Raw genomic sequence first — 27,694 nt, 5'->3', positions numbered from 1 at the left:
AAAATGTTTGTTTGTTTATCTATTTAGACAGACAGAGAGAATGGGTGTGGGAGGGGCAGAGGGAGAGAGAGAGAGAGAGAATCCCAACTCAGGACCCGAACCGAAATCACGAGTAGGTGGCTCAACCCACTGAACCACCCGGGCACCCCCATGCTCAAGTTATCAACACAGAATTTGTGCCCTCTAAGCTAACTGGGCAAAATGGGGCTGACATCATAGCTTACCACCAATTTTGATAAACACTCCTTACTTTGTGTGAGATTAGAAAGAAAAAAACGCGTGTGGGGGTGAGTATACTCCTACATGCATGTACATAAACACAAACATATACATATAAAGTCATACTGGGTTTGTTATTCATACGGCTGCTCAGTGGACTGTCTCCTGGGGCCTCTCGCCCTTCCCTTCAAGTATTTCGATTCGAGGCTGAAGAAAGGACAAGGTCTCTAGTCCGGTTTAGATTTGAGCCGCTTCGCCCGGGACCGGAAGGATAGGTGGATCCGGTTGCCCCACCGGCTTCATTATACCTATACACACATCCTGTCCCGACGGCAGAGCCACCTAGGTCGGGGGAAGGGATTTGCCGACGTACCCGGAACTGTTTCCAAGGTTTCCTCACATTCGGTGGTGGCGCGACGGCGGGCTCTGGGATCCGAAGCAACCGAGATCTCCCTTAGCTCGGGAGAGCGCTCCCTTCTCTAGCGGCTGAGGGCACCCGGCGGCTCGGGGAACCCGGCGGCGGCGATGGCTCCGGTGTCGCGTTCGCGCAGCCCGGACGGGGAGGCCTCGGGCTTTGGGGGGAAGCGTCGCAGTTTGTCCAAGAGCCCTAAGCCCAGCAAATCCGCCCGCTCCCCGCGGGGCCGCCGCTCCCGCTCGAGCTCTCGCTCGCACTCTTGCTCTCGGTCTGGGGACCGGAATGGTGTCAGCCATCAGCTAGGTGGCTTCAGCCAAGGGTCCCGAAACCAGTCTTACCGATCCCGCTCGCGGTCACGCTCCCGAGAGCGGCCCTCGGCGCCGCGGGGCAGCCTCTTCACTTCGGCCTCATCGACCGCGTATTATGGCGGCTACTCACGCCCCTACGGGAGCGACAAGCCGTGGCCTAGCCTTCTGGACAAGGAGAGGGAGGAGAGCCTGCGGCAAAAGTGAGTGACACGGGCACGCCTTCTCTTGCGGGAGCCCACCTGCCTCCGGAGTCGGACTTTCGGTTCGCCACCCCCCCGCCCCCTTCTGACTGTCCGCAGTTCGCTCTCTGCCTGCCTGGCGCCCGTTTCCGTCCCTTCTGTCCACCCACCACGACGCCTGTTTTCGCCCTTTTCTTCCCTTCGGTTTTCACCCCTCCCCGCGGCCCCTTCATTCAGCGCCCTGGTGTCTCCTACCTCTGGCTCCTGGCGTGCAGCGCTGCTGTGCAGAGCCTCAGACCTAACGGGATTACAGTATTTACTTGGTTTTGTCATTATTACGTGTAAAGCATGCTTTTTTTTTTTTTCTTTTGTAAATGTTTACTTCTGAGCCAGAGAGAAAGAGAGAGAGCGCGCGCGCGCGCGCGCGAGTGGAGGGAGGGGCAGAGACTGGGAGAAAGAGGACCTGAACGCGGCTCCGTGCGGGCTGACAGCAGGCGGCGGGATGCGTGGGGCTCGAACTCGCGAGCGGAGCCGAAGCCTTAACGGACTGAGCCATCCAGGTGCCCCCGTGGAGCGGGCTTTCATTTGGCACTGGGTTGAGCTCATGGAATAGAACGGCCCCGTTTTGTTGATCACAAAGTTAGCAGAGTGCCTAGCACTTTGTAGGCGCAGAACCATTGCTCGTTGAATGATGGGACGGGTTGGAGGTGATAACGGGATGTGGAAGCGGAAACGTTTGGCGGAGAGGTGGGAAAGCTTTGAGGTCAAAGAGTTTATCTCGGAGAGGAGAAAAACCTCTGAGACTGAGACGATTGCATGTAGGGAAAGTGATCGGCGGAACTGTTGATTAGGCTGCACTGAAAAGGGTCTTGTTAAATGGTTTCTAGTTTGGCCATGAAAAACGGGGTCAGGGCGAAATCAAGTGTCCTCTCAGGAGAGTGAGTATTGGAGAGGGAAAGTGAATCGCTTGAGAAAGAGAAAGGAAAAAAGGTTATAATTATTGCTGTGTAAGTCTTCATAGCTGATGCTTATTGACTGTTAAGTTATGCCAGGCACTATATTAAGTGCTTTACCTGTACTGTGTTGGAAAGGAAATTGAAAAGTTTCACAGGCATTGAGGAGGAGGTTAAGGTTCCGACCGCGGGGAGAGGTCTCCATAAATCTTTTTCTTCCAAGAATGGGAAGTAATAAAGCATTGATGAAGAGGACAGGCTCCAGGATCAGTCTGCCTGAGTTTGAAGCTCTGCTTTATTCTTCTTCTTCTTATTATTATTATTATTATTATTAACTTTGATTATCTTTATAAACAGTGTGCACTTTTATCCACACACATTTTGGGGGTGTTTTTTTTTTTGAATTATTATTGAAGCCCCGTTTTGCTGCTTAATAGTTGTGTGACCTTGAGCACGTTTCTTAACTTCCCTGAGCTTTATTTCTTAACCATTTAAAAAAGGATAAAATTAGTGCCAAGGCTTTTAGAGTTGTTGTAATGATTTAGTGCCTGGAACCTAATAAATAGTCGTTGAGTGTTAGGTCTTAGAGTTTCCTGCGTGGAAGCAGAAACGATAAAAACAGTACTGACTTAGGTTGGAGACCTACCTCTCCAAATTAAATTTGTCAGCAAGTTATCTCCTGGCTGTGTTAGTCAGAAAGCAACCAGCTTCTTACCGGACAACCCTCACCAAAAGATGTCAGAACTTCTTGGATGAAATTTGCATTTGTACACTTAGGAGATGAATAATTTATCTTAAGAGTACAGATGAAGCTGTGGCAGTGGGGATGAGAACTTGACTGTTCCTACAGCGTGTCATTCTTCCCCCTGTATGCGTATATTCCAAGTTGGTTTATATATGACCCTTTAAAATTTTTTTTTAACATTTATTCATTTCTGAGAGACAGAGTGAGCAGAGGAGGAGCAGAGAGAGAGGGAGACACAGAATCCGAAGTAGGCCCCAGGCTCTGAGCTGTCAGCACAGAGCCCGGTGCGGGGTTCAAACTCACTGACCGTGAGATCATGACTGAGCTGAAGTTGGATGCCCAGCCGACTGAGCCACCCATGCGCCCCTAAGTATGACCCTTTTAGGCTGTTTCTTCAAAAGGGAAACCTGAGTCTAATTCTGCATGATTATAATACCTTTTCCCCTGAATAAAGATGTAAAAACTAATATATTCAAGCAATCAAATCAGTTTATTTTGTAAAAGTTTGTTTTTTGTCTTTTTTAACAAATGGAGTCACAAGCAGCTAAACTTTGAGGAATTGAGCCTTAGTTTTTTGGGTTTGTTTGTTTATGAGCAAAACTAAAAGGAACCACAACGTAAAAATTTTTTTCATGTCCTCCAAGAGTAGATGGAGGATATATCCCTTTTCCAAAAAGGAACTAAAGGGAAAATAGAGAAAACAAGCCCCGTATCGCATTGAGGACAGTTTTAGTCAAGTAAAACTTTTCTTTCACTTTCAGAGCTCTCTTTATTTGCTACTTCTAATGCTTCATTTTTATTTTCTTTATTAATTCCTGAGTTTCTGAACATGGGTTTGATTAAATCAAAAGTAGAGACTGCTCTTTACTCTCATAAATGTGTATAAACAAAGAAGTCTGGCCTGGACTCTCAGGCTCTCTATAGTCTGTACCATTTAATAGTACTGTCGAGAACATGAGATCATAAATGTTGAGTTTACACTTAATTTATTAATTTAAAATTTAAAACGTAAAGGGAAAATAGAACTTAACTGGGCCCCTTTGAATTGATTATCGATTTAGGAGACAGTTTGGCCATGGAGTTAATAATTTGTACGCCTGTATCTTCTAGGAGATTAAGTGAGAGAGAGAGGATTGGAGAATTGGGAGCTCCTGAAGTATGGGGACTTTCTCCAAAGAATCCAGAACCAGAGTAAGTGACTTGAAAATATACTTTTAAACTGTAACATTTGTTTAAATCCAGAGACTATTGTAAAAATTTTTGTTAAGTGAAGAACTTGAAGTAAAGCTCACATTTTTCATCTTGTGATTTATGCTATTCTACCCCTTAACATTTAAAAACATTGAACCTACCTAATGATTAAAATATGTTGTTAGTGGATCTTAACTTATTAATTGTTCTTTTTAAATTGTAATTCATGGGGGTGCTAATTTCCTATTCACAGAAGGGCTCAGTATTAAAACAAATGTGTTTATATTATTTTGAATTATTTTTTCTCAGCCTAACAGCAGATTGTATGTCACATGTTAGCCTTACAAAGGGCTTTAAAAAAATTTTTTTTTATCTATTTGTGTATTTATTTATTTATTTTCAAGTTAGTTAGCATACTGTGTAGTCTTGGTTTCAGGAGTAGAACCCAGTGATTCATCACTTACATGTGACACCCAGTGCTCATCCCAACAAGTGCCCTCCTCAATGCCCATCACCCATTTACCCCACCCCCATCAACCCTCAGTTTATTCTCTTCATTTAAGAGCCTCTTATGATTTTCCTCCCTCTCTGTTTTTATCTTACTTTTCTCTCCCTTCCCCTATGATTATCTGTTAAGCTTCTCAAATTCCACTTATGAGTGAAATCATGTGATATCTGTCTTTCTAACTGACTTACTTCGTGTAACATAATACCTTCTAGTTCCATCCATGTTGTTGCAAATGGCAAGATTTCATTCTTTTCCATTGCTAAGTAGTAGTCCATTATATAAATACCACATCTTAATCCATTCATCAGTTGATGGGACATTTGGGCTCTTTCCATAATTTGGCTACTGTTGAAAGTGCCGCTATAAACATTGGGGTGCAAGTGCCCCTTCGATTCAGCACTCCTGTGTCCATTAGATAAATTCCTAGTAGTGCTATTGCTGGGTTGTAGGGTAGTTCTATTTATAATTAAAAAAATCTTTTGAACATTTATTTTTGAGAGACAGAGAGACAGAGTGTGAGTGGGGGCGGGGGGGGACAGAGAGAGAGGGAGACACAGAATCTGAAGCAGGCTCCAGGCTCTGAGCTGTCAGCACAGAGCCCGACGTGGGGCTTGAACCCACGAATCATGAGATCATGACCTGAGCTGAAGTCGGATGCTTAACCTGCTGAGCCACGCAGGCCCCCCTCTATTTGTAATTTTTTAAAGAACCTCCACACTGTTTTTGAAAGTGGCTGCACACCAGTCTGCATTCCCACCAGCAGTGCAAGAGGGTTCCCCTTTCATCACATCCTCACCAGCATCTGTTGTTTCCTGAGTTGTTACTTTTAGCCATTCTGACAGGTGTGAGGTGATATCTCCCTGTGGTTTTGATTTGTATTTCCCTGATGATGAGTGATGTTGAGCATCTTTTCATTTGTCTGTTTGCCATCTGGATGTCTTCTTTGGAAAAATGTCTGTTCATGTCTTCTGCCCGTTTCTTCACTGGATTATTTATTTTTCGGGTGTTGAGTTTGATAAGTTCTTTATAGATTTTAGATACTACCCTTTATCCAGTATGTCATTTGCAAATATCTTCTCCTATTCCATCAGATTGCTTTTTAGTTTAGTTGATTGTCCTTTGCCGAGCAGAAGTTTTTTCTCTTGATGTCCCAGTATTTCATTTTTGCTTTTATTTCCCTTGCCTTCTGTGACATGTCAAGTAAGAAGTTGCTGTGGCTGAGGTCAAAGAGGTGCTGCCTGTTTTCTCCTGTAGGATTTTGATGGTTTTCTGTCTCACATTTAGGTCTTTCATCCGTTTTGAATTTATTTTGGTGTATGGTATAAGAAAAGTGGTCCAGTTTCATTCTTCTGCATGTTGCTGTCCAGTTCTCCCGGCACCATTTACCGAAGAGACTGTCTGTTTCCAGTTGGATACTCTTTTCTGCTTTGCTGTTTATCTGTCCTTCTCTTCTGAATGACAGCCTTGCTGGATGAAGGATTCTTGGCGCATATTTTTCCTGTTCATCACATTGAATATTTCCTGCAACTCCCTTACGACCTGCCAAATCTCCATGGACAGGTCGGCTACTACCCTTATGTGTCTACCCTTGTAGGTTAAGGCCTGTTTGTCCCTAACTGCTTTCAGAATTCTCTAGCTTTGTATTTTGCCAGATTGTCTATGATACGTCATGGTGTTTACCTGTTTTTGTTGATTTTGAAGGGAGTTCTCTGTGCCTCTTGGACTTGGATGCCTGTTCCCTTCCCCAGATTAGGGAAGTTCTCAGTTGTAATTTGTTCAATAAACCTTCTGCCCCTTTCTCTCACTCTTTTTCTTCTGGAACTCCTATGATAAGGATACTGTTTTGTTTTACGGAATCATTTAGCTCTCTAATTCTCCCCTTCATGATCTAGTAATTTCCTTTCCCTCTTTTTTTAGCTTCATCATTTTCTGTAATTTTATCTTCTTTTTCACCTATATTCTCCTCTACTCCTTCCATCCTCCATGTCACTGTATCTGGCTTCTTTTGCATCTCATGTATAGCATTTCTTAATTCATTGTAACTATTTGTTAGGTCTGTGATCTCTGCAGCAAGAGATTCTCTGCTGTCGTCTGTGTTTCAAGCCCAGCTATTAGTCTTAAGACTGTGATTCTAAATTCTTGTTCACGTGTATTTTTTATATATGTTTTGGGCAATTCTCTGGCTGTGATTTCTTCCTGAATTTTCTTTTGAGGAGGATTCTTCTGTTTTGCCATTTTGGCTAAGTTTCTGTCTTTTGCGTGTTTTTAATAGCTCGTTATGTGCAAGAACTACTGTATTAAAAAGGGGGTCATACACTGTCCAGGGCCTGGCATTTCACGAAGTGTTATGGAGTGTGTTGTGTGCACTCTGTTGTGTATTTCGCTGCTCTGTCCCACTGGTCAGTCCTCTGCAAAGCTCCTCCTTGCTTGTAGTGGTGGAATGTTTGGACCTTCCACCAGGTGTGTTTTCATTTGTTCATTGAAGTAACCCTGAAAAAAAAGGAAAGGGGGGGAAGCCTGATCCCATTCAAAAAGAAGAATGAAAAGGGAAAAAAAACAAGCAAAGGAAAAAAACTATAAGGCTAAATCCTGAGAAAGAGAAAGGAAACTAAAGAAGAGATAGAAAAGGTGTAGAAAGAATAGAGTGAAAATGCCGGATTAAACAAACAAAACAAAAAAGTGTGTGTGTGTGTGTGTGTGTGTGTGTGTGTGTGTATAAAATAAGAATTGACCAAAAACAAATCAGAAACTATGAGCCTGATTCCAAAAGAAAAAAAGGAGAGGGTAGAAGGAAAAAAAGAGAAGAAAAGAACAAACAGACAAAAACAAACAAAAAAACAGTCGTCTTGTTGGTGCCTGGGACCAGTGGCTATGATGGCCTGGAAGAGAGGCCCTCTGGTTCACCCAGTGTCAGTGTTCCTCCAGTAGATAAGCAGTCACCAGACACAGAGGGGTGGGGTTTGGTGTAAGCGGGTCTCGCCTCCCCTGGGGGTCATTGTGCTGCTCCCTGAAGCCCCAGCATGTTGGTGTTGGGGAGAAAAATGGTGACACCCCAATCTCTCCTCCCCAGACCCGGTGTCTCGAACCACGCTGTTCAGGCAGCCCTCACAGAGCGGGCGGTCAACTTGTCCTGCTCCACAGTCTCCCGCTCCTCCTAGGCGCTCGGCTGCGATTCAAAACCCGATGTCTTGAAGAATCCCGCGCCGCACGGTCCCTGTTCTGGTGTAGTGCCACTCAGCCCTGCCAGTAAAACGCCTTTGGCTGGCGCCTGCCGGGTCTTTTGCTCTTAGGGAGGCAATAAACCCTCTTCTCACCGTACTCGAGGAAGGGGACTATTCTCTCCCGGTGCGCCCCTGGGATGGCTACAGCGCTTCGGGGCCGGCTCCTTCCCCTCCAGGTGCGTGTACACGGCTCCGGCTTCACTCTGGAAAAAGTCGGGCACTTTTGAAACCTCTGAGTTTCAGCTCCTAAGCCTGTTTGCAAAATAGAAACTGGCACTCGCCGTATTTCTCATTCCCGAGTCCATGGTCCGGAGAGGTTTAACAGCCCCTCTCTCTTTCTCTCCCCTTTGTCTCTCCACAGAAGGGGTTCCCTCCCCTCCATGCCTGTGCCATTTTGTCTCCCCCAATTCACATACACGCACCTTGATCCTGCCAAGCTGTCTCTCTCCACCCATGGAGAGCCTTCTGCCACTCCACAGATTGATTTCCTGGGTGTTCCAAGTGATCTGGCTTCAATACAGCTGTGTTTGAAGGATGAAGAAAATCCCGGTCCCCCTGCTTCTCCCTCAGTGTATTTATTTATTTTTTTAGAGAGAGAGTGAGCAGCGGATGGGCAGAGAGAGGGAGAGAAAGAACCCCAAGCAGGCTCTGCACTGGCTGCGCAGAGCCTGATGTGGGGCTTGAACTCACCATCCAGGAGCTCATGACCTGAGCCGAAATCAAGAGTTGTACACTAAACTTACTGAGTCACCCAGGTGCCCTAAAAGGGATTTTTTTTAATGTTTATTTATTGGGGGGGGGGCAGAGAGAGAGAGAGAGAGAGAGAGAGAGAGAATCCCAAGCAGACCCTGTGCTGTCAGTGCAGAGCCCGCCATGGGGCTCAAACTCCTTTAACTGTGAGTCCAGGACCTGAGCCAAAATCAAGAATTGGATGCTTAACCCACTGAGCCAGCCAAGTGCCCACAAAGAAATTTTTTTTGAGGTACAATTGACAAACAACATGAATGGTGGAGTCTTTAGAGTTTTCTGTATATAATATGTCTTTTGCAAATAGTGACAGTTTTACTTCTTTACCAGTTTGGATGCCTTTTATTTCTTTTTCTTGTCTTCTGGCTAGTACTTCCAGTATTATGTTGAATAAAAGTGGTGAGAGTAGGCATCCTTGTCTTGCTCTTGATCTTAGGGTGAAGCTTTCAGCTTTTTCACTGTCGGGTATGATGTTAGCTGTGGGTTTGTCGTATCTGGCCTTTCTTAATTTGAGGTATATTTTCTCTATATCCACTTTGCTGAGAGTTTGTATCTTATTTGGATGTTGAATTTTGTCAGATGGTGTTTCAGCATCTATTGAAATGATCATACGATTTTTATCCTTTATTTTGTTAATGTGGTATATCCACATTGATTTCTGGATATTGAATTATCCTTGCAATTCTGGAATAATTCCTACTTGAGTGTGGTGTATGATCTTTTTAATGTAGTATAAAGTTTGGTTTCCTAATATTTTGTTGCAGACTTTCGCATCTATATATACCTGCATCAGTGATATTGGCTTCTAATTTTTTTTGTCTGTGGTGTCTTTGGCTTTGGTATCAGGTAATGCTAGCCTTGTAGTAAGTCAGTGAGTGAGTGAGTTTGTTCTTCAGTTTTTTAGAATTAAGAAGGATAGGTATTATCTCATTAAATAACTGGTAGAATTTACCTGTGAAGCCATTTGGTCCTGGAGTTTCTTTTGTTGAAAGTTTTTTTTATTAATGATTCAATTTCATTAGTAGTAATCAGTCTGTATTGTAATCTTCCTCATTTGGACAATTGTTATATTTCTAGAAATTTATCTGTTTCTTCTAGTTTGTTCCATTTGTTGGCATGTAATTGTTCTTAGTAATGTCATGATTATTTTTGTATTTCTGTAGTATTGGTTGTAACTTATCCTCTTTCATTTCTTATCTTATTTATATGGGCACTCCCTTTTCTTCATCTTGAGTCTGGCTAAAGGTTTTATCAATTTTATCTTTTCAAAGAACCAACTCTTAGTTTCAGTGGTATTTTCTATTGTTTTTTGGGGGGTCTGTGTTTCATTTATTTTTACTCTGATCTTTTTTTAAAAAATGCTTATTTATTTATTTTGAGAGAGAGAGAGAGAGCATGCGCACACACGTGTGTGCTTTCACTTGGGGGAGAGGCAGAGAGAGAGAATCCCAAGCAGGCTCTGTGACAGGGCTCAATATCCTGAATCATGAGATCATGACCTGAGCCAAAATCAAGAGTCGGATGTTTAACCGACTGACCTTTATTATTTCCTTCCTTCTACTAACCTTGGGCTTTGTTCTTTTTCTAGTTCCTTTAGGTGTAAGATTAGATTGTTTATTTGATATTTTTCTTGGTTCTTGAGTTGGGCCTGTATCACTATAACCTTCTCTCTTAGAACTCCTTTTGCTGCATCCCATAGATTTTGTACTGTTGAGTTTCCATTTTTAATTTCCTCTTTGATTTCTTCATTGATCCATTGGTTGTTTAATTCCAAGTTGTTTTGCCTTTATGTGTTTGTGTATTTCCAGCCTTTTTTTTTTTAAGTGTATTTATTTTTGAGAGAGAGAGAGAGTGCGCAAGCAAGGGGAGGGGCAGACAGAGGGGAACAGAGGATCTGAAACAGGCTCTGCGCTGACAACAGATTGCCCGATGTGGGGCTCAAACTCATGAACTGCAAGATCATGATCTAAGCTGAAGTCGGACATTTAACCGACGGAGCCACCCTGGTACCCCTCCAGCTTTCTTCTTATAATTGATTTCTAATTTCATACTGTTGTGGTCCGAAAAGATGCTTGATATGATTTCAGTCTTTTTAAAATTATCAAGATTTGTCTTGTGGCCTAACATGGGATCAATCCTGGAGACTGTTCCATGTGCACTTGAAAAGAATCTGTTTTCTGCTGTTTTTGGATAGGATATTCTGTATATATATGTTAAGTCCATGTAGTCTAATGTGTTATTCAAGGCCACTGTTTCCTTATTGATTTTCTGTCTGAATGATTTATCCAGTGATGTAAGCGGGGTGTCAAGGTCCCCTACTATTATTCTGTTACTGTCAGTTTCTCCCTTCACGTCCATTAATACTTGGTTTATGTATTTAGGTGCTTCTATGTTGGGTGCATGGATATTTACAAGTTTTATGTCTTCTTGTCGGATCGATCCCTTTATCATTATGTAATGTCCTTCTTTGTCTCTTTTTATAGAATTTGTTTTCCAGTCTATTTTGTCTGATATAACTATTGCTACCCCAGCTTGTTGTTGTTACCATTTGTGTGGAATATCTTTTTCCATCCCTTCACTTTCAGTCTGTATGTCTCTGAAGTGAGTCTCTTGTAGGCAGCATCTCCTGTTTTTTTAAATCTATTCAGCCACCCTATGTGTTTTAATTGGAGCATTTAATAAATTTACATTTAATGTAATTATTGATAGGTATGGACTTATTGCCATTTTGTTGACTTTCTCCTGATTATTTTTGTAGCTCTTCTCTGTTCCTTTCTTCTCTTGCTCTCTTCCTTTCTTTTTCTCTTGATCTCTTCCCTTGAGATTTGGTGACTTTCCTTAGTGTTATGTTTGTATTCTTTCATTGGTTGTGTATCTGTTTTAGGTATTTGGTCGGTGGTTACCATGAGGTTCATATATAATGTCTTAGGTATATAGTAATCTATTTTAAGTTGATGCCCACTTAAGTTCAAATGCATTCTAAAAGAACTACATCCCCCCCGCAAATTTTTATGTTTTGATATCATATTTTACATCTCATTATTTTGTTTCCATTGACTAATTATTGTAGGTCTAGCTGATTTTACTACTTTTGTCTTTGAACCTTCATACTAGCTATATAGGTGGTTGATCCACTACCTTTAATATATGTTTACCTTTACCAATGAGATTTTTCCTTTCATAATGTTCTTACTTCTAGTTATGATTTTCTGTTCTACTTAAAGAAGTCCCGTTAACATTTCTTGTAAGGCTGGTTTGGTATTGATGAACTCCTTTAGCTTTTGCTTGTCTGGGAAACTCCTTATTTTTCCTTCACTTCTGAGCAAGAACCTTGCTGAGTAGAGTAATCTTGGCTGTAAGTTTTTTCCTTTCAGCACTTTGAATATATCATGCCATTCTCTTCTGATCTATAAAGTTTCTACTGAAACCAGCTTATGGGCTTACGGTTCTTATGGTTCTTTGGTATATAACTGGTTGTTTTCCTTTTGCTACTTTTAAGATTCTCTCTTTATCTCGAACTGTTGACACTGACTATAATGTGTCTTGGTGTAAGTCTCTTTGGATTCATCTTTTCTTTTTTTTAATGTATTAACATTTTTTTTTTTTTTAAATTTTTTTTTTCAACATTTTTTATTTATTTTTGGGACAGAGAGAGACAGAGCATGAACGGGGGAGGGGCAGAGAGAGAGGGAGACACAGAATCGGAAACAGGCTCCAGGCTCCGAGCCATCAGCCCAGAGCCTGACGCGGGGCTCGAACTCACGGACCGCGAGATCGTGACCTGGCTGAAGTCGGACGCTTAACCGACTGCGCCACCCAGGCGCCCCTGCATTTTTTAATGTTTATTTATTTTGAGAGAGAGGGGGGAAGAGGGGCAGAGAGAGAAAATCCCAAGCAGGCTCCATGCCCTCAGCACAGAGCCTGATGCAGGGCTTGAACCCACAAACCATGAGATCATGGCCTGAGCCAAAATCAAGAGTTGGACACTTAACCAACTGAGCCACCCAGGCATCCCTCTTTTTTTTTTTTTTAATGTTTATTTATTTTGAGGGGTGGCAGAGAGAGAGAGAGAGAGAGAGAGAGAGAGAATCCCAAGCAGGCTCCGTGCTGCCAGTGCAGAGCCTGACAGGGGGCTTGATCTCACAACTGTGAAATCAGGACCTGAGCTGATATCAATAGGCGTGGGGCGCCTGGGTAGCTCAGTCGGTGAAGTGTCAGACTCTGGATTTCAGCTCAAGTCATGATCTCATGGTTCATGAGTTCAAGCCCCGCATCAGGCTCTGCACTGACAGCACAGAGTCTGCTTGAGGTTCTCTCTCTCCCCCTTCTGCCCCTCCCCGCTTATGCTGTGTCTATCTCTCTCAAACAAGTAAATAAACTTTAAAAACATGAAGTTTATTTATTTTGATAGAGAGAGAGAAAGAGCAGGAGAGGGGCAGAGAGAGGGAGAGACAGAAACCCAAGCAGACTCCACGCTACCAGCAAGGAACCTGATGTAGGGCTCAGACCCATAAATCGTGAGATTGTGACCTGAGCCGAGATCAAGAATCAGACACCCAACTGACTAAGCTACCCAAGTGCCCCCCAAGGTTTTTGTTTAATGTTTATTTTTGAGGAGGAAGAGGGACAGAGAGAGAGGGGACAGAGGATCCAACAAAGCAGGCTCTATGCTGACAGCAGACAGCCCGATGTAGGGCTTGAACTCGTGAACCGTGTGATCATGACCCAAGCCAAATTCAGACGCTTAACTGACTAAGCCACCTAGGCTCCCCCCAATATTTTATTTTTAAGAAATGTATACACCCAGGGGTACCTGGGTGGCTCAGTCGGTTAAGCATCTGACTTCGGCTCAGGTCATGATCTCGTGGTTCATGAGTTCAAGCCCCACGTCAGGCTCTGTGCTGACAGCTCAGAGCCTGGAGCCTGTTTCAGATTCTGTTTCTCCCTCTCACTCTGCCCCTCCCCCACTCACACTTTGTCTCTGTGTCTCTCAAAAATGAATAAGTGTTTAAAAAATTAAAAAAAGAAAAGAAAAAAGAAATGTTTACACCCAGCATGGGGCTCAAACTTACAATGGCGAGATCAAAACTCTCATGCTCAACCAGCCGAGCCAGCCAGGTGCCCCTAGTTAGTTTTCTTGTATTAAATAGTACCTGGGAGCACCTAGGTGGCTCAGTTGGTTGAGTGTCTGACTTTGGCTCAGATCATGATCTCACAGTTTGTGAGTTCAACCCCCTTGTTGGGCTCGCTGCTGTCAGCGCAGAGTCCACTTCAGATCCTCTGTTCCCCTCTCTCTGCCCCTCTCCTGCTTGCATGTGTGTACTCTCTCTCTCTCTCAAAAATAAAATTAAAATTAAAAAATACAATATCTGAAGGCCTAATTATTTTTTTCCTTATTTTTTTCCCCTTTGGTGCTGTTCATGAGGTTCTTCTTCCCTCTCCTCTATCTGTGTCTACTTTGAGTTGAAACAATGTGCTTGATAGGTAAACTTGTATTCTGTGACAGTGATAGCATTATTATCTGAAACTTGTTCTTATAGATACCTTGGAAAATGGTCAAAGAATATGAACTGAAAGAATGAGTTGGAAAGAACCTTAAAAATAATTTTCCAGGCAATACCTAAATTATTCCAGATGTGATCTTCAGATTAAAAGATTATATGATAGGGGCACCTAGATAGCTCATTTGGTTAAGCATATGACTCTTGAGATTGGCTCAGGTCATGATCTCACAGTTCGTGGGATTGAGCCCCAGGTCAGGCTCTGCACTGACAGTGTGGAGCCTGCTTGGGATCCTCTCTCTCTCTCTCTCTCTCTCTCCCTCTCTCTCTCTCTCTCTCTGCCCCTCCCATGCTCTCATGCTCTCTATATGTCTGTCACTCTCTCAAAATAAATAAACTTTTAAAAAAAATTTTTTTAATGTTTTTTATTTATTTTTGAGACAGAGAGAGACAGAGCATGAGCAAGGGAGGGGCAGAGAGAAAGGGAGACACAGAATCCGAAGCCGGCTCCGGGCTCCGAGCCGTCAGCCCAGAGCCCGACGCAGGGCTCGAACTCATGGAGTGTGAGATCATGACCTGAGCTGAACTCGGACGCTTAACTGACTAAGCCACCCAGGCGCCCCAAATAAAACTTTTTTAAAAAGATTATATGCTATGAAAACTTCTCTTCTAAACTATTATAGAATTTTAATATATTCATTTTCAGAATTGTCTACAATAGAATTAAATCTCTGTATCTTGTAGTGTGTTAGGTTCTAATTGCTCTGGGGAGACAGAACGGTTGCTGTTCTACCATATGTCCTTTATACACTGAGATTAAAATCATGAAGTCTTCCTTTAGCCTTCCTGTCTCTAGTTTTTTCCATCTCTCCTTATGGTTCCATACATTTGCCCTGTGATTTCTTCTGAAAATATATATCGTACATATTGCTTTCAGTTTGAATAGTGTTTTGTAAACTCTAAAGCATTATGCAAATGTAAGTGATTATTATATTATTTTGAATGTGATAGACCCTCAAACTGTACCCTTACCAAGTTATTTCAGTGTTTGCTTTTAATGGTTCTTGGACAATCAGTGTCATCACTGAAAAATTTTTTTTATCTCTTATTTTGACAGAGAGAGAGATAGAGAGTGAGCAGGATAGGGGCAGAGAGGGAGAGAGAGAGAATCTCAAACAGGCTCCCTGTTGTTAGCACAGAGCCCGATGCGGAGTCAAACGCATGAACTGTGAGATCATGACCTGAACCGAAACCAAGAGTCAGACACTTAATGGACTGAGCCACCCAGGCACCCCCAAAAATTTTAATTCCATATTTTTATATTCCTCATTTCATCACTTTTCTGATTCTTATAACTGTCTTCTTTAAATTCAGCTCTGATGAACACACACCAGTAGAGGATGATGAGCCAAAGAAAAGCACTACTTCAGCTTCTACTTCAGAAGGTATTTTTAAAATACAGAGCTTTTTAATTGAGAAGTTGAAAAAAGTGTTTATAAATAGCTGAATATACTTCGCTTTTACTCAAATTGCCTATCATTTGTTCTTTATCAGTATTTCAAATACAATAAAATTGATAATCATAATATTTAGAAGTTAATTTTATGTCCGTGTTTTATATAGAAGAAAAGAAGAAGAAGAAGAAGAGGAAGTCTAGTCATTCAAAAGAAAGGTCCAAGAAAAAGAGAAAGAAAAAATCATCTAAAAGAAAACGCAAGAAGTATTCAGACAGCGACAGTGACTCTGACTCTGAAACGGACTCCAGTGGTAAGAAGGCCGGCATCGCTCTGCAAGCCTGGCTTCACGACTCATTCTACTTAGAATTTATTTCCAAAGAAGGTTCTTAAACGCGGTAACGGCAGCCAAGAGTTGTGGAACGCTCGCTGCCTCCGTGCCAGGCACCCTGCCAAGCGCTCGGTGTTCGTTGTCGCTGCTTGCCCCGCGCGGTAACTGTGGAATGTGTCCTAGAGCCGGGGACGCGGGGCCCAGAGCAGCTGGTAAGCGCGGCACTCAGGGTCGCACAGCTGGGATTCAAGCCCGAGCAGCGTGGCTCCCGACTGGCTGTGTGTGGCTGCACAAGGCGTGTGGCAGCGAACCGGGGCGAGGTTGGGCTGGGAGACGTGTGGCAGCGAGCAAGCCATAGGGCCGCGTCGGCCCCGAGGAGCGGCCCTTGTGTGTCATCCTCACGCTTGGTGGGCACCTCCGTGCCGTTGTCAAAAAGGCACATCATAGGGGCGCTTGGGGGGCTCAGTCGGTTAAGCGTCTGACTTCGGCCCAGGTCATGATCTCGCGGTTCGTGAGTTTGAGCCCCGCGTCGGGCTCTGGGCTGACAGCTCAGAGCCTGGAGCCCGCTTTAGATTCTGTGTCTCCCTCTGTCTGCCCCTCCACTGCTTGCACTCTGTCTCTCGCATTGTCTCAAAAATAAATAAACATTAAAAAATATATATTTAAAAAAAAAAACAAAAAGGCACATCATAAGGGCGCCTGAGTGGCTCAGTCAGTTAAGCATCTGAGTTCGGCTCAGGTCATGATCTCGTGGTTCATGAGTTCAAGCCCCGCGTTGGGCTCTGCGCTAATAGCTCGGAGCCCGGAGCCTGCTTCAGATTCCGTGTCTCCTTCTCTCTCTGCCCCTCCTCCGCTCACACTCCATCTCTCTCTCTCTCTCTGTCTCTCAAATAAATAAAAAGGCACATCATAAAGGACCCTTTCGGGCCAGCAGCTGGTTTATGGAAGACACCCCCTGTGGGGTGGTGCCTCTCAAAAAGCCACCTTTTTGTGCCCTCTCCTGGCTGATGATTGACCAGAGGGTGCCCCCTCTGGGGACACATGACATGAAGGTGTCTTTTCCTCTGATGTCACCTGGGTTTCCTGGCCCCCGTTGTCACTTTTCTTCCTCACTGCTGGAAGAGCAAACTTCCTTAGAGCACAGGTGTGAGCGTGTCTGTCCCCTACTTACAATCCTTCAGTGGCTCTCTGTGGCCTTCAGGGTAAAGTTTGGATCCTGCTGGCTCCCTGTCTAATCACACGTGCCCTGTCACTCTTGCAGCGTCCTCTGTAGCCTGAGATGTGCTTTCCGTCTCCTCAGTAGTCCGTGTTCTTTCTCTCGCTTCTGTTACTTGGTACAGAAGTCCATCTGCCTGCGTGCGGCGTGCCTTCCTCACTTCAACAGAGGGCATGCAGTGCTTTTGTAATAAAACTGACTTTAAAAAGAACTAGCCTGGGGCATCTGGGAGGCTCAGTCGGTTGAGTGTCCGACTTTGGCTCAGGTCATGATCTCGCGGTTTGTGAGTTTGAGCCCCACATTGGGCTCTCTGCTGTCAGTACGGAGCCTGCTTTGGATCCTCTGTCCTCCTCTCTCTGCCCCTCCTCTGCTTGCACTTTTTCTCTCTCAAAAAATAAATAAACGTTAAAAAAAAAAAACTAGCAGGACACCCGGGTGGCTCAGTCGGTTAAGCTTCTGACTTCGGCTCAAGTCATTATCTCACGGTTCGTGGGATTAGTATTTTGACATTTGCTTTAAATATCATCTTTTTTGTTGAGATATTCAAAGTAAAGTAGAAATATCATACTGCCACCCTAAAAATTTCTGTGTACATCTCTAAAAAATGACATTTTCCTACTTATCACCATACTATTATCTCACACAGTGAAGTTAATAATAACACCTCTATCACTGAAGGCTTAGTATGACTTTAATTCCTGTGTCCCTGGTGCCTAGCACATATTTTGATGAGTAGCAATAAATTTTTGAATTGATAAATTTCTCTGTAACAGCAAATAGGGCAGCAATAGGATATTTAATCAAAATTACTAGGGTTTTAGAGTTAAGTTTTTGTTTTTAATTAAAATATGCTTTAATTTGCAGATGAAGATACAAAAAGAAGAGGAAAGAAAGCCAAGAAAAAGGAAAAGAAGAAGAAACACAGATCGTCAGTTTTTCTCTTTAATTTTTATCATGGAAAAGTTAAAATATATATAAAATTACATAAAGTTATAAGTAAATAATGATAAATAAAATAGTATAATGATACCCTGTATAATCATCACCTAGCTGAACAATTTCAACTCTTTGGCAGTCTCCACTGCCCACCCCCCATTATTTCAGAACCAATCCCAGATGTCATTTTGTCCATAATCTAGCATGTTTCTCTAAAAGATAGAGAAAATCATAACTACAGAGCTGTTATCATGCCTAAGAAATTTAGCAATAATTCCTCAATTCTCAGCAGATTTTTATTACAGTGTATTCATATCTGGGTCTAAGTAATGCCCATAGGGGCACCCGGGTGGCTCAGTCGGTTAAGCATCCACCTTCGGCTCAGGTCATGATCTCATAGCTGGTGGGGTAAGCCCCGTGTCGGGCTCTGTGCTGACAGCTCAGAGCCTGGAGCCTGCTTCAGATTCTGTCTCTGTCTCTCTGCTGCTCCCCTGCTCGTGCACTCTCTCTCTCTCTCTCTTTCTCTCAAATAGAAAATAAAAAAATAGAAAATAAATAAATAAATACATGATGCCCATAAATTGTGATTATCGATATGTCTCTTACACCTCTTTAAATCAATTGATTCCCCTTCCATTTTTGTTCTTTCTGTTTACTTTTTTAAAAACCAAATCATTTACCTGTAGAGTTTCCTGTAGTATGGGTTTTGCTGATTGTACTTTTAAGTATTTATTTTGAGAGAGAGAGCACAAACACAAGCCTGGGAGGGAGCAAGAGAATCCCAAGCAGGCTCCAAGCTCAGTTTGGATGGAGCCTGACATGGGGCTTGATCTCACAAACCATGAGATCATGACTTGAGCCGAGATCAAGAGTTGGACACTTGACCAACTGAGCCACCCAGGTGCCCCTGATTCTGTTTTTTAAAATTCTTATTTTTAAAGACTTTATTTTTAACTAATTTCTATAGCCAGTGTGGGGCTCAAACTCACGACCCTGAGATCGAGTCACATGCTCCATTGACTGAGCCAGCCAGACACCCCTGATTATATTTTTAATTGTGTGCTTTGTAACATGTTCTCTGTCCTCTATATTTCATATATTTTGATAGTAAGGTCTAGAGACTTGATAAGGTTCAGATTTGAGTCTTTGGCACACATACTTCATAGGTGGTGCATACTTCATCAGGAGGCAGATAATGTCTGATTGTCTCTTTTTGTCCTATTAATAGCCATGGGTGGTCATTGCGTAGATCCCTTATTTCATTAGGGATTGCAAAGTGGTGATAGTGTAATTCTGGCTTTCTTAGGTAGAATAATTTTATAAGAGAAGTCAACCCTCATCAACTATTTGGTTGCCCTGAAGTACAGTTTGTATAGTAAAGGCAAGATAATTACTTTTTTAAAAAACTTCTTTTGTTTTATGAATTTTCAAAATAATGATTTGGACTTTTTTAGTATCATTATGAACCCAAGGATTCAGACATATCTGACGTATTTTAATCCATTACACTTCAAATTACTGATGCTCAAATTGGTAAGAGCTGGTTTTTAAACCGCTTTATTTGTTATCTTTCTACAACATGAGAGCTGTATTTCATTGTTCCCTTGAGGGATCTTTTTTATGGTGAAACATGATTTGGTTAAATAAGTTAAGATTTTTTAATTAAAATTCTCTAAAAATTTTAATGAGCTGAAAATTTAAATATTTTCATCAGTCTTTCATTGCCTTAAAAAATGAGATTCCCTTTAATGTGGGGCTGTTAATTGTATTTGTATAAAATTATAATCATTACAGGAAGAAATACAAGAAAAAGAAGTCTAAGAAGAATAGAAAAGATTCCAGTGATTCAAGCTCTAAAGATTCCCAAGAAGAGTTTCTGGAGAATCCCTGGAAGGATCGATCAAGTAGGTTCTTCTGGTAGACTTTGACTCAGAACAGATAAAAAACATTAAATTAACATGGGGTGCCTGGATGGCTCAGTCGTGATCTCACATTTGTGAGATCGAACCCCATGTCAGTCGGTCGTGAGATCGAGCCCTGTGTTGGGCTGCTCCGTGCCCAACATGATTAAGATTCTCTCCCTGTCTTTCTACCCCTTCCCTGCTCATGCACACATGCGTTCTCTCTCTCTCCAAAAAAAACAAAAAACAAAAAATACATTAAATTAACTGATTAGTCAAAATGTGAATCTGTTTCTGAACATCTTTCCTGCAGAGCCTGAAGAACCCTCAGACTTAATTGGCCCAGAGGCTCCAAAAACACTTGCCTCTCAGGATGATAAACCTTTGAAGTAAGTGTGTATTTAAAATAACTGAAGTCCCTTCATCAAAGTATGGCCCTAACTTACCTTTCCAACCCTATCACCCTCTACTCCTTTATTTACACCCCAGGTTCCAAGTGAGCGGAACTAAAACTTCCTGCATTTGCTGTGCACTTTTCCACATCATGCCTTGTTTACCTTATGCTTCCCCCAACATACCTTCCCTTTTTTTCCCAGCCCTAGTTTCTTTACTACTTCCAATTTCTTCCTGTCAGAATCCTTACCATCTTTTAAAACCCCTTTCAAAAGGAGGGATCATGTGCTGATTCCCAGTACCTTCCCTCCACAAGTAGATATGATTCCTACCCTTCTTTAACCCTTTCGTCCTCAAAGTATTTTCTGTTTCTTTTGTGTGTTGTTTTATGTGTTCTACCTTGTATTGCAGTTATGTCCTTGTTGGGATGTAAATTCCACAAGAACAGAAATTATTTTTGTATTCTAAGCTTTGAGTTTAATTATTATTTTTTTAATATACCAAATTTATTGTCAAACTGCTTTGCATACAACACCCAGTGCTCATCCCAAAAGGTGCCCTCTTCCATACCCATCACCCACCCTGCCCTCCCTCCCACCCCCCATCAACCCTCAGTTTGTTCTCAGTTTTTAAGAGTCTCTTATGCTTTGGCTCTCTCCGGGATGGTAGTTTTTAAAGTCCCCTCAAATAAAAGTTAATAGATAATAGTTACTGGGTAGCATTATTACTGGTTATAAGCCTAAAAAGTATGTTAATTTGAGATATTTCTCTTTTTTCTCTTTAAAGGGAAAGAAGGGGAAAGGAATTAGCTGGGGGCAGAAGCTGTAAAGGCAGTGCTTATAGACATAAATTGATCCATAATTGTAAACCATGAATCTGTACTCACTCATTTCAGTTCTTTTGTTCTTCCAAAGCATGTCTTTATTTCTGGGTTAGTTATGTAGGTCAGAGTGCAATGTTCACTAATTAAAGTAATTCACATTGGGCTTCCCAGCCTGCTGCTGCCCAGCAACTGTTATTTTTGTGCTGTTTTCTGAGAGATGTGTTTGTGCTCTCTTTAGATGATGAGTTTTTTATAATGAACTTTTCTGAATTCTGAATTACTTTGTAGCTATGGCCATGCACTGTTGCCTGGTGAGGGTGCAGCTATGGCTGAATACGTAAAAGCTGGGAAACGTATCCCAAGAAGAGGTGAAATTGGCTTGACAAGTGAAGAAATTGCATCATTTGAATGCTCGGGTTATGTAATGAGTGGTAGCAGGTAAGTTACTGGCATCGAGGTCAGTTTCCATGATTAGATCTTTTCCTTTCTCACTATCATAATTGTATTTTGGTAATTGATTTTCATTAAGTGATCATTCCTAATGAAAAGTAGAGTATACATTTTGGTTTAATACTGGTTTTATTTGGTTTACATAAACGATTTTGGTTTAATACTGGTTTTATTTGGTTTATATAATACTGGTTTTACTGGTTTATTGGTATAAACATGGTTGTCTAAAGTTGCAACTATGTGTGCAACTCAGCCTCAAAATCAGCTATCTCTCCAACTTCAAAGAATCAGTCTTTCCAGTGTCCTTTCCTAGTCTGTATTTTGGTACAGATAGTTTTGTTTTCTAGAGGATATAGTTAATTCAGTCACTTAACACTGCTCCATGAAGAATGTGGCATTCTGGTAGGAGGAAGTCATTTTCGTGAGACAGTGTTTCCTGTTTTCTGAGTTTGCCTCTAGTTCTCTGTAGAGTCAGAGGATGTGGAGTCTCTGATTCTCTGTGGACTCTGAGAATGAAGAGCAGAAAACGATTATGACAGACATCAGGTTCAGCATAGGGAAATGAAAATAAAATTATGGAAGAAAAAGCAAAGTACGAAGAAGAATGATTCGAGTGAACTAACAGGGCATCAGTACCAAGATAAACCTGAATTTCGGATTTTTAAAAACTTTATAAACTTTTAAAAATAGTTAAATATTTTAAAATAAAGTTGGAGGCAAATATTTGCAGAACACCTGAAGCTACTCCAGAATCTTGGAATTCTGAGGACTAGCACAGTAAGACAGAAAGAAATGAGTCATAAGCATTGGAAAGGAGGATATAACTGTCATTTTTTGTGAATGATATGACTTTTTTTCCATAGAAAATCCTTAAGAATCCAGATGATTCTAAATAATAGGAGGGCTTAATAAATGGTTCAATGTAAGGTTAATACATAAAAATGAATTGCATTCCTATGTACCAGGAAACAATTAGAGAATGTAATTAAATAAAAAGAAACCAACATTATAATAGTAGCAGAGAACATTAAGGATTTAGGAATAAATGTTAACAAAAGACGTCTAAGACATCTATAGAGAAAACTATAAAACATTATTAAGAGACATTAAAGAGGAAGGCATTATATAAAGTTGCCAGTTCTTCCCAAACTGATCTGTAGATTCAGTACAGTTCTAGTCAAAATCACAACAGAGTTTTATGTGAAACTTAATGTTTTATAAGTTAGACTAGAGGGCTGAGAATAGCCCAGTCACCTTTGAAGAAGCAGAACAGGAAGATAAGATGTGCCATCCCAGATATGAGGACTTAAGAAATTTACAGAACTTTAGAAAGCACAGGGGAACAAATGAATTGTTCAGTGGAATAAAATACAGAGCCCAGAGGCAGAGCCATACATGTGTGGAACTTAAGTTATATGAAAGAGATGGTATGTCAAATCATTGGGGAAAGGAAGAACTGTCAGTAAATGGAGCAGGAGAAAAATGGTTATCCATTTGGAAAAAGATGAAAGTAGAACCCTGCATCATCACCATATTTAAAAATGAGTGCAGGGGCGCCTGGGTGGCGCAGTCGGTTAAGCGTCCGACTTCAGCCAGGTCACGATCTCGCGGTCCGTGAGTTCGAGCCCCGCGTCAGGCTCTGGGCTGATGGCTCGGAGCCTGGAGCCTGCTTCCAATTCTGTGTCTCCCTCTCTCTCTGCCCCTCCCCCGTTCATGCTCTGTCTCTCTCTGTCCCAAAAATAAATTAAAAAAAAAAAAAAAAAATGAGTGCAGGGGCGCCTGGGTGGCTCAGTTTGCTGAGCGTCCGACTCTTGCTTTCAGCTCAGGTCATGATCTCACAGTTTGCGGGATGTAGCCCCGTGTCAGCTTTGTGCTGACAGCATGGAGCATGCTTGGGGTTCTCTCTTACCCTCCCTCCCTATGTCTCTCTCTCTCTCTCTCTCTCTCTCTCTCTCTCTCTCTCTCTCAAAAATAAATAAATAAACTTTAAAAAAAGTGCAGCTAGATAAAGGACTTAAATGTCAAAACAACTTAACACTTAGTGTAAAATATGAGTAGATATGTAGTAGATCTTGGGGTGGGAAAGTGCTTCTTAAACATAAAATAAAATAGTGATAAATTTGCCTAGGTTAAAAGTAACAACTTTTGTTCATCAAAAGACATGACTTAAGGAAAAAGGCAAGTTTCAAGCTGGGACAAGATCTTAGAACTGATAGTATTGAGAATATTTAAATACCTATAAACAACCCAAAAGAAAAATGGGAAAATGACACAAACAAGCATTTGTTAGAAGAAGAAAAATATATGGCTTACACATACATAAAAAGATGTTCGTTATCATTGGAAACAGACATCAAGAACATACCGAAATACCATTTTACATCTATTTGATAGACGAAAGTTCAAAGTTCTAACAATACCAAGCATTGGAGAAGATGTGGATCTACAGGATCTCTTAAATATTGCTAGTGGTAATATAAATTGGTACCACCACTTTGGAAAAGTCTCCTATCATCTTGGGAAGTTGAACATTCATATACTTTGTGACCTGACAACTCTATTCCTAGATACCCAAGAGAACATCTTTCCCACGTACTAGGAGACGGGTACATAGATGTTTTATAGCATTGTTCACATAGCACTTTGTGTTCCAAATAAACTCACTGTACCCTGAGCGACCTTGAATACATTGTCATCTCCTTGTCTTTCCATCCATGGTTCTCCCCTTTTCCTTACTCAGTTTTCTCTACTTTTCTAGACATAGCTCAAGCCTGATCGCAAACCGATTGTGTAGGGTTGGTTTACATATACATAAAAGAGTTTCTTGAAGTTTTCTCTCTAAGCAAGGAGACCTTTTGAAGACGATAAAATAGTTTCCCTCAGCCCCGGCCCCCCATGTTCCTTATTTGGCCCTTGTGCTAAATCCCTTCTTTTCTTTGAGCTGCTACTGGATTCTAAGGAAGTTATTAAATCCACTCGCGAAATTCCTCAAATTCTATTGTAGTATTAGACCTGGTTCTTTTGATTGTGTGATAAATTAGAACCCTGAGGAAGTTCCACCTGATCGATGACAAGTTAAATCTTTCTTCTGTCTTACTGTCAGTTCCCCAAAGGTAAATTCCACATATCACATAGGAAGTTTAATAGTTTGCTAGTCTTGGTTGTTTTTACGCCCTTAGTATTTGAAGTTGATAACCTTCGTGATGTTGACAGAGCATCAGATCATTATTTGAATACTGCAAATGAATCAAAGGACACATCGGCAGATAAAATGAATGATCTTTTGAATATCCGACCCATGACCAAAACAATTTCTGTCGGTCAGTTTTTTAACTAGGCCTCTCTGTATTAAGACAGGATTAGTGGGGAAGTACTATAAGAATAATTACTGAGAAATTAAGCCAAAAATAAAATTATCTCCAGGCATCGCCGAATGGAGGCCGTGCGACTGCGGAAAGAGAACCAGATCTATAGTGCTGATGAGAAGAGAGCCCTGGCGTCCTTTAACCAAGAAGAGAGGCGAAAGAGAGAAAACAAGATTCTGGCCAGTTTTCGAGAGATGGTATACCGAAAAACTAAAGGGAAAGATGACAAATAAGGATTTTCTGATTGTTCAGCAGACATTTTTAACAACAAAAAAAAGTCTGGGTTCCACATATACATACAAAAAGATTATTATGATCTGAAAAATGAAAAAGCTTTACAGTGCTACTGTGCCTTCTATTTAATTCTTGTAGTCCTTCAATAAAAAGCTGCTTATTGATATAATTTTAGCAAGATCTTTGGGTTATTTTTGGATTGACCGTAATAACTTTCTGATTTAAAAATCCAAATTACGAATGAGATCATACTGTATTCGGGGAGGTGGCATTGAGAGGAAGTGTCAATAAGACAAGAAACTTAACTCTCACACCATGGGCCAGTGCTACTCTTAGCTCTACATCGTGCCCACCCTCCACCCTTACCCCTACCCCCACTCCAACTGAACTTGTGGGAAATTAATCATTTCTCTCTGTTGAATGTGTTATAAATGGTCTTGATAGAAACATACGGGAGGCCACTTGTGTTAATAAGATGAAGGCATTGCTGAAAAGAGGAAACCTGGAATTCGAAAATTGACCTGTATAATACATAGTCCGCCCTGGAAATAATGTATTTTGTTTTCAGTCCCTACCTCTCTATCCCCAAATCCAACAAACAAGCCAAAAAGCAAACTAACCCACAGACGTACTGAGTTGAAGACGTGAACATTAGTGTTTTAAATTCTTAAAGGTTTACTTAAAAATGGTTCTTCCGAGGGGCGCCTGGGTGGCGCAGTCGGTTAAGCGTCCGACTTCAGCCAGGTCACGATCTCACGGCCCGTGAGTTCGAGCCCCGCGTCAGGCCCTGGGCTGATGGCTCGGAGCCTGGAGCCTGTTTCCGATTCTGTGTCTCCCTCTCTCTCTCTGCCCCTCCCCCGTTCATGCTCTGTCTCTCTCTGTCCCAAAAATAAATAAAAAGCGTTGAAAAAAAAAAAAATTAAAAAAAAAAAAATGGTTCTTCCGAGTATAAAATGTTAGGAAGTCTACTGTTGTGCCAGTGTGAGTACATTATTTCCATCTAAGTTGTGCTTAGGTCATTATTTGAATACTGGAAATGAATGGGAGTCCACTGCAGTTAGGAGTTTCATAGGAAAAAATTTAACGAAGTATTGTTTTTAACATCGTTGTTTCGTAAGGATGAAGCTAAAATGATAGTAAACGTATTTTAAGTCTGTCCTTTGTGTAATAAGCATATTTTATTTTAAACATTGTTAAACCTTTCAGTTTATTTTTTACATCTGTCATTCAGTTTAACTTTGTATATAGAACTCCTCACTTTATCACTTTTTATGGCTACTGTTGACTTTTAAGTTTGGGAGAAATGGAAAATTCTGGGACTAGTTCATGATCTTTTTCTTCCGTTATTTTGTTCAGTTTGAGTTGTTAGGTCACAAGAGTGAAGGGGAAAGGGGACAAGGGAAGTTTTGGCTGTTTTTGTTAAGTTTGTTTTGAGCTGTGTTGTTACGTGTCTAGGATAAATCTAAATTACCTGGGGGATGGGGAAGTTCTAACTCTGAGCTTATAAAATGCCCTTTCTCCTTGTAATAGTTGAAAGTGTTTTTTTCCAAAGTTTTAAAATAAGGCAGTCGTATTTCAAAGTATAGATAAAAAGTTTTACTATCTAACATATATTCTAGGAAAGTGTCTACCTTTAACCCACAGCTAAACCATTTGGCGTGTAGCAACGTTTATGACCCCTGAATCTGAAGTGATTTCTGTTTATCGTTGTTGCCGCTGCCTAACCTAGTAAATCTCTTCCTTCCAAAAGACAAAAGGAAACTAAGTTTCCAAATTTATGAGTTGTAATCCATTTACTTCCTGTGTGATAAAACCGAAATTTATAATCCCTACTCAAGAATTTTGTTCTCTAAGAACATTATTTTTTATTACTGGTTCCTAGAGACTGAATGAGTTGACACTCTTATTTTCAGTAGGCAAGGTAGTTTAAATGCAACAGCTCTGATCTAGGATTATTGTGGATTTTGATTGGATTCTCCTGTCTCCTCCACAGACTAGATAGTCAACAAATGCTTGTTGACTAAATGAAAAAAATATACTAATGTATTTCAGAACTTTTCATTTCTTTCACCAGGGGTTTGTTCAGGAAAGATCTACCAAAGAACAGCTTCAGTAGCATGTTCTTTGGGGAAGAGGAGGGAAGAAGAAAAGGGCTAAAAGTATTTTATTTTGAGCTCATGAGAGTTACTGCTTCAAACTGTGCTTAGTCATCTGAGCCATAAATCAAATAGGAGGGGTGTTGTGTTTGAAATTTATGTTTTATTCTTCAGGGAGACTTATCTAGTTTTCCACCTCCTTGCCTGTTGTTCTGATCAGATCTTCCCTCCTTTTGTATCTGTTGCACAAATGTAAGAGTTACAAAAAGAAGAAAAATATTACCCACAGTCTTACCACATCAATTGCCTTTAGTATTCTGTGTTCCCTTCCAGTGCTTATCTACGTAAATACGTATTCTGACGTACTTGTAAGTAATCACCTGTCATGCTATCTTGTCTTTGGTGTTTTAAAACTTTACAGCCAGGTAAGACGGCCTCATAGGGATGGTAAGAACAAGTGATGATCTGGTGTTAGGCTGGGAAGAAGACAAAGTAAGGGTGGCTATCG

At 41.3% G+C, this 27,694-nt stretch overlaps 1 protein-coding gene across 1 annotated transcript; it reads left to right on the top strand.

Moving 5' to 3' along the window:
* Nucleotides 1-583: 583 nt before the first annotated feature.
* NKAP (NFKB activating protein) lies at nucleotides 584-25,264 on the top strand. Its single transcript, XM_058713849.1, has 9 exons — nucleotides 584-1,142; nucleotides 3,930-4,010; nucleotides 15,362-15,432; nucleotides 15,611-15,754; nucleotides 17,853-17,916; nucleotides 19,719-19,828; nucleotides 20,139-20,214; nucleotides 21,330-21,479; nucleotides 24,915-25,264. Exons 1-9 carry the CDS (start codon nucleotides 745-747, stop codon nucleotides 25,087-25,089), a joined length of 1,269 nt encoding a protein of 422 aa, XP_058569832.1. The 5' UTR covers nucleotides 584-744; the 3' UTR covers nucleotides 25,090-25,264.
* Nucleotides 25,265-27,694: the final 2,430 nt, after the last annotated feature.

Source organism: Neofelis nebulosa, chromosome X, assembly GCF_028018385.1.
Source record: "Neofelis nebulosa isolate mNeoNeb1 chromosome X, mNeoNeb1.pri, whole genome shotgun sequence".
Classification (NCBI taxonomy): Eukaryota; Metazoa; Chordata; class Mammalia; order Carnivora; family Felidae; genus Neofelis; species Neofelis nebulosa.
The sequence above is the reverse complement of the archived record's forward strand: the minus strand, read 5'-3'. Positions and strand labels throughout refer to the sequence as shown.

Excerpts from the sequence above, each read along its gene's own strand:
- NKAP (XM_058713849.1), top strand. The coding sequence starts at position 745 with ATGGCTCCGGTGTCGCGTTCGCGCAGCCCGGACGGGGAGGCCTCGGGC. Across the intron at positions 17,917-19,718 it reads AAGAAGAAGAAACACAGATC|GAAGAAATACAAGAAAAAGA; the intron begins GTCAGTTTTTCT and ends TAATCATTACAG. Across the intron at positions 21,480-24,914 it reads TATGTAATGAGTGGTAGCAG|GCATCGCCGAATGGAGGCCG; the intron begins GTAAGTTACTGG and ends AATTATCTCCAG.